We start from the raw sequence: 7597 nt of genomic DNA, 5'->3' as shown, positions 1-7597 counted from the left end.
GACCCATGTGACCCTGAAAGTTGTTCAAGGTCATTCATTTGAACAAACTTGGTAGCCCTCCATCCCAGCATACTACAGGCCCAATATCAGTACCCTGGGCCTTTTGGTTATTGAGAAGAAGTTGTTTGAAGATTTTGACATTTGACCCCTTTGACCTTTGAAAGTTGGTCAAGGTCATTCGTTTGAACTAACTTGGTAGCCCTTCATCCCAGCATGCTACAGGCCGAATTTCAGTACCCTGGGCCTTTTGCTTATTGAGAAGAAGTCGTTTGAAGATTTTACGACATTTGACCACTGTGACCTTGGAAACTGGTCAAGGTCATTCATTTGAACAAACTTGGTAGCCCATCATCCCAGCATGCTACAGGCCCAATATCAGTACCCTGGGCCTTTTGGTTATTGAGAGGAAGTTTTTTGAAGATTTTATGACATCTGACCCTAGTGACCTTGGAAGTGTGTCAAGGTCATTCATTTGAACAAACCTATTAATCCTTCATCCCAGCATGCTACAGGCCGAATTTCAGTACCCTGGGCCTTTTGATTATTGAGAAGAAGTCGCTTGAAGATTTTTCGGCATTTGACCACTGTGACCTTGAAAATTGGTCAAGGTCATTCATTTTAACAAACTTGGTAGCCCATCATCCCAGCATGCTACAGGCCGAATTTCAGTTCCCTGGGCCTTTTGGTTATTGAGAAGAAGTTGTTTGAAGATTTTAAGACATCATTTGTACTTGGTAGTAACTTGGTAGTACTGCATCCCAGCATGCTACAGGCCCAATATCAGTACCCTGGGCCTTTTGGTTATTGAGAAGTTGTTTGAAGATCTTAACATATTTCAACCCCTGTGACCTTGAAAGTTGGTCAAGGCTGACAGGGAAATCTTCTTAACAGAATTAACAAAAAGCAATGCTTCTAACAGTTCTCTCTCAAATGTCTTCAGCAGGTACCGAAGCTTCTCGGATGGCATTGTTTCTGCTAAATGCTTTCTTGTTTTATCATCTGCTCGAAGTGGGAATCTGAAAACTGTGCCTTTGCTTGTCAAAAGTTTGTCTTCGTGGTAGCACTTGTAAACGTCTGGATATAAATCTCTGTGTTCATCTAGATTCATCAACTGAATTCCAGGTCGTTCTTCAGTAGCATCTGATAAAAATTGGCAGTGTGGGTCCATGACACACATTGTTTCCCCTCCTTCAACGTTGGGACCCTTTGTGACGAATGAGGGTGCATCCGTTAGATGGTACACAGCATTGAACCCCACACCGTACTGGCCAGTTTTTGTTGGGTCGGCCCCTTTGCTGCCTATCCCAAGGTCCTGGATTCCTTGAATATCCTTGGCACTAAACATACTATCATTATAAACAAGAAGAGCAGGGCCTTGTAATGCTTTCCATTTATCATCAAACACTCTTTCGTCAGGGTAGGTATTATCATCTATGATGAATTGAAGCTCTGTTGCTTGTGCGTCATCAGCATTCTGCAGAAGTTCTTTCATGATTCCTTCATCACATGGATAGCCTCTTAAAATTTCTTTTATTCTTGTAGTCAATTCTTCTTTTTGTCCGAAAGGTAATTTTTTAGTATTGTCCGAGAAATGTTGTTTAGTCTTGGCCTTTACACCATGTGTGCGGGCGAAATCTGGACCAATTTTTCCATTTACAAATTTCATTGTACCAGTTGTTTTAATTTTCTCATTGTCATTCAAGCACAACTCATTGATTGGTGTCAGGACACCTTTCACATCTGGAATACACAATTGTGTTGAAACACCCTCATCATCTGTGATTGTACATAATCCACGATAATTAATTTGTTCACGTTCCATACACTTAACTAAGACTTTGATGAGTTTGGTGTAGAGCTCCAATTCATCTTCTGTCAGCTGCTCTTCTCCTTTACAAGTTTGCTTTTCCAACATGACATTTAAAATATCATCTGTGGTAAATTTGCCTTTGATATCAAGAACACGCAACAGATGCTCGCATTTTGATCCAAGATGATGGGTCCGCAATCCAAATAGATGAGGTTCGCAATCAGTTAAAATGCTGAGTGCAGTTTGTTTTGGTTTCACAAAAACATTGTGGCAGAAAACAACAGGGTGCTCTTTTAAATCAGTAATGTAGCTCATTTCCGTTTCAGAAAAAGTTTCGTTGGATATTCTTTTACTCAAGAAAGAGTAAACTTCATTGCAAATCGTCTTGAGCAGCTGTTTGGTTTTCTCCGCCATCATAACTGGGTCAGTGGTTTCACAAAGTTGAATCAAATGACCGCAAACAACTTCAATAGGAATGGTATCACGGTCTTCTCCATGGACGCCCAAACAAGAGAAAAGTAATTCAGTAGAAACCATTGCTTTGTAGCAAGACACATCCATAACAAGCTCCTGAGAACCAACCAGATGTTGAGTTGAGGTCAGATAAAGACATCTTGGGTTTGCAAACTGAACATTTTCTTTAATCTCATGGTCACAGTTGGCGACTTTTACTTTGTTCGTGGTAGTTAAATAGGTATCAAACAATTGACAGTCTGCTCCCCATAGGAAAGTCCAGTCCTTTGGTTTCTTCAGAATTGGTAGGTATGGTATGTCTTTGAGTTGTTCAATAAGCAAAATATCAGACATACATTTTCTTTGGATGTATTGAATAATGGTGACGGACCTTTCTATTGCACACTTGTCACATTCCAGTGACAAACCCAGTACACTCTCCACTCTGTCAACGACCAAGTGTGATGGCAATGTTTCAACTATCATCCCGATGTCTGCCAGCTGTTCCTTTCTGTTCCTGATGCCAGCTTTAATCATTTCCTCATGTACAAACCGTCCTTCACATGCTGTATACAAATTATTTAGCTTACTATCTGGATGTATCAGGTCATTTGGACATTTTAATTCTCCTGTCGGTTCTGAAGGAATGCATTTTGTGTTTAGAAGCAGGTTTTTGGTAGTCGTCTCAGTCATATTATCTACAGCAAACATAACAAGCATGTTTCTTTCGCTGGATTGCCAAAAATCTGACAGCATGTGTGGAAAAAGCACTTCTGTGAAGAAATTCTCTGTCGAAAATATTTTTGTCTTGATGGTACTTTCAAGGCCAGCAGTGCTGAAGGAGGCATCCAGCTTCTTTTGCAGTCTCATAATTTTTGTACTGTCGTCCTTTTCGGTTTCCAAGAAACGAATTGATGCGTTAAAGGCAATATCTCCCACGTCTGATTCAATAAGTTCTGGATCCATAAACCTACAGTCTTCATATCTTGCCCATATGTCATGTCTTTTAAACACTCTTGGGTTTTCCTTAACAATTGTTGTCAGAAATGCTTTCTGCATGTGCTGCAGTTCACTTGAACATGCTGGATAAATAGGCCAAATGTTCATGTATTCCTCATCAATGACACTGTTGTAATTGTGCAAACTCTCAAGAAGACAGACATAAGCTTTAGGAACTGCGTCAGTCATTAGTGAATGATTCCACCGAGGTTTAAACAGTTCAGTCTTATCATCCTCTGTTCCCCACATAATTGAGCGTCTATCTGGCGCTACAGCAAATGTAGCGTTGATGTGTACGGGCAGTCCTGTTTGTATTGGTAGTGGAAGAAATGAGAAATAATGACCCGTTTTGTAAAATCCAAATGGCATGTTACCCAACAACGTTAACTTGACAACACATCCATTTATCTGGATTGGCGTTGCGACGCCTGCCAGAGATAAAACACCCTTGACCTGTTTTGAGATCTCCAGACTTTTTGAAGTGCCTGTTGCATAGGCGATAATCCATCGAGTGCACGATCGCGTCTCTGACACTGTATAAGATATGAAGCGTTCTGCAGCTTTTTCCACTTGAATGTTGATGTCAGCTTGAATTATTTTTTGTACTTCGGGTACATGTTCTTGTCTGTGTTGGACTGGTGAATACAGCGCCGATACCTCTTTCAGGACGTTAAATGTATCTGCAATCTGTATGCTTTGATGATTTGAGTCTATCATGTTTTTGGTAGCTGTATAAATCAGAGTGCTCTGGCTGGGATCTGTGGCATTAGCTGGCAGGTGATACACTTCTATTTTTGTCACATTTTGTGTAAACAGCAACATATTTCCACCATTTTCCATCAGCATGTGCAGTAGTTCCTTTATATCGGACTTGGAGTAGGCGCTGTCCTTTATTTCACTTTTCCCTGCTTGTTCATTTGTCCTTAAAGGAAGCCGAAACAGTGTTCCTTCATATGAATGAAGGTCTTCTCCCATGGTCATATCACAACCAAACACTCTATTGAACGGTTTGAATTGATTTTTCATTCTTCTGACAAGCCTCTGATTCTGCAAACTTCTCAGGTTGATTTTGATGCCTGGTTCCTTCCCTTTAACAGCACGACCTAAATTTCTGTAGTGAGGATCAAAAATGACAAGATCAGTGCCTGTGATGAAGCTTGGGACATCCGTCAAATTGTACACAGAGCAAAACCCTAATCCAAATTTCCCGATTTTAGTGTCGTCCTCCTGTTTGGTTGCTCCACCGAGTTTTGTGATGTTACGTAAATCAGTCTCAGTGAATTGCTTATTATTGTAAGCCCAAAGAGCAGCACCTTGGAAACTAGACATGTTTTCATCTATCAGTCGTGTTCGTGCGTCCATGTTTTCACGTTCGTCGTAAAGAAAACAAACTTTTGTGGCCCCGGCATCATCAGCATTTTGAACAATCTCCTTTGGAACAGATAAACCATCCGTATAACCATCAAGCAGGCCTTTGATTCTTCTTGTAAGGTCTTCATGCTGTCCACAAGGTTCTATTGCTTCTGTATCGGTCAGCAGGCCCTCTGTCAGTGAACGAACACCAAGAGCCTGAGCAGTATGTGATGGAATGTTAGCGTGTACATAATAAATGGTCTCTTCTTCCTCCTCTGCGATCACTTTCAACCACTCTTCATTACTGTATCTACACTCGGAAGCAGACATGAGCTGCAATCTTGTCTCGGATCCTGTATGGACAGGAAACAGAATATCCAGGTGTGCAACAGATTTGGGATCCTGTTTGTATTTCGTCAGTATTTGCACAGTAATGTTCAAGTCTTTGCCCACATCGTTCTTAGAATCACATGTTTGCCCATCATGCTTATATTTGATTTTTCCCTGTACAATACGAAGAACGTCGACGGTCTGCTTGTCATGACAGCCAATAGCCTCAAAGAATTGTTTGATAGATAGAAACTCTCTTGGTAGACAATACATGTAGGGCTCTAAGGGGATGTCTCCGGGATTGTGAGAAGTGTAAACATCTGTTACCTCTACAAACGTTTCCCCTGTCCAAACCAAAGGCTCTCTTGAAAAGAAATCTTGTATCTCCCTTCCTATATCTGAGCTGGTCGAAATAGCTTCCGCTAGAAAGTTGTATACTTCATTGATACATGGTAGCAAGTCAGGTTTGTACTTTACCTCGTAATTTCGCTGGATTTGCAACAGATGATTCAGCACATCTGTCACCCGCGGATGAAGTAACTGGAAGGGATTCTTCAAATAACTGTAAGATTTTTCCGAAACGAGTGGTATGACAGACCCAACTATTCGTTGATTCCGTGTGGTTGCTAGGAGACATTCTCGTGGTGCGCACAGCTCATGTGTGCTTCTGCACCATGGTAAGGCGGTGGGGTAAACAGAGGTTCTCTTCTGTGGCACCAAGAATTTTTTGTCCATCAATGAGTAGTGATTCAAAAGTTCCAACTGTTGTGATAGAAAATGGTTCACTGCCTCTGCTTGTTCCAAGTTTGATGAGTGTCCCTGCTTCACTTTTCTGTCCAAGTTGTTAATACAGCTATAGATCAGCTTACCTGATGGATTGGACGATTGTAGTCCCAAATCACGTAATCCAACCAGAATTTCTGATGAAGAAAATTGACCTGCTGGAAACATGGACTCATCCCCTATCAATTCTCTCAATCGCTTGATAGAGGGGTCGTACAGTTCAGATGGTTTCTGTAAACCTCTTTTAAAAGTTTGTACAAATTTAACTTCCCTTGCCAATCCCATCAAAACAGGATTTCTTTTAAACTGGTGAATTTTTCTGACAAAATACATCATCAGTTTCTTCTGGTCATCGTCAGAGTATGTATGCCATTTTACAGACAATATGTTCTCCATAGCAGCTTCTTCTGTTAGCTGTGAAGCTCCAAGGTTTTGCGCAACCCTACATTGACAACTATCTGACGAGGACAGTAGACGACAGGGATATTTTACAGGAAAGTCATACCCAAGCTGTGGAGCTAGTGTATCCACCTGGCTGATTGAAGTGTAGCCACTGTTTCCGAATTCTATGAAAATCTTCATCTGTTCCAGAGACATTTCTCCATATTTTCTAATGTTCAAATATTCTAAATATTTCATCCATGAATATCTTTCTTCTTTGTCAGCATAAGCGTTGAAACTCTGTAAGTAGGCATAATTATTTGTGTACAGACGATCGAGCAAGTTCAGAAAGTCATCTTGTGTTGGAATGTGTATGTACTTGGTGACTTCTGAATGCTCTGCCATAGAGGAAGGCAAGGCAGGTAAAACGGTGACAGAAAAATGAGCCATAGATCTACAAATGGCCTCAGGTAAGGAGTGTGAACAGAACGACTTCACAATAAACAATCCTGTGAGTCTATGAAGGTGGTAGTACTTGCCATGTTTCTCTGGCACGAGGTGTAAATCCTTGAAGTGCTCCAAAGATGATTCAGGCAGCTCAGACCAGACTTTCTCCAGCCAGTTTACAGGGAGTGAAGACCTCTCAGTATCCCAAACTTTAAACTGTCCTTTGTCCGTGAGGTTACGGTCCATACAAAGCTGAAGAAATCTTACAAACCCATGGACATCCAATTCCTGGACCTGGAACGTACCTGAAGTACAATATTGACAATGAAATTATGTCATGAAATACAGATTACTGCATATACTTTATATGAAGTGAATGTTATATTCTTGGTATTTTTGCGGTCTAACTTGAGAGCTATTAACTATTGCCAAGGTGTCAAACAACAACACCTGATAAATACTCCCCAACATTTATCTCGCAGAATCAAAAGACCACATATTCTTCAGTGAAACCACACAGATATTTTTTATTACATGGACTATCAATTTGTGAGAATATGGTGACTGTATTTGATTCAAAGAAAATGCAGGTCTGAAGAAGAAGATTGTTGAAAATTTAGCCAATATAATCCTTTTTTGCCATAACCATCAGGCCTTGGGGTGAGTCAGGGTCATAATTTTTTTTTTATATAATTTGAATTATATCCCACTGGAAATAAGCAAAATGTACCTAAAAGTGTTAACTCCCTAATATATAAACTATAGTAAAAAAAACTTAACCCCTCGCTAGGGGTATTAAAAATCACAGTTTTGATAAAACACCTTAAATGACCATGAAACATTCCTGCAACATTTTATTGAAAGTCCAAAATGTAAATTGTTGACACAAGATAGACGGCAGATGACGCACGATGGATGATGATGGGGAAAAAAGGTGTCGCAATATTTAATATTTGAATTGATAAAATCCAAGATGGCTGCCAGCCTTACTTTTCCAATTGAGATTAAATTTAGAATTATGCGCAACCACAGACCGAGGTG

General features: G+C 40.4%; 1 protein-coding gene across 1 annotated transcript; it reads right to left on the bottom strand.

Moving 5' to 3' along the window:
- Window positions 1-701: 701 nt before the first annotated feature.
- On the bottom strand, window positions 702-6861 carry LOC110455558 (sacsin-like; the record flags this gene model as incomplete). The annotated part of the gene is made up of 1 exon (XM_021505742.1): window positions 702-6861. A coding segment is annotated over one exon (6026 nt), but the record flags the coding sequence as incomplete, so codon positions are not given.
- Window positions 6862-7597: the final 736 nt, after the last annotated feature.

This window comes from Mizuhopecten yessoensis, unplaced genomic scaffold (assembly GCF_002113885.1).
Source record: "Mizuhopecten yessoensis strain PY_sf001 unplaced genomic scaffold, ASM211388v2 scaffold8297, whole genome shotgun sequence".
NCBI lineage: Eukaryota > Metazoa > Mollusca > Bivalvia > Pectinida > Pectinidae > Mizuhopecten > Mizuhopecten yessoensis.
This window is presented reverse-complemented; position numbering and strand designations above follow the sequence as displayed.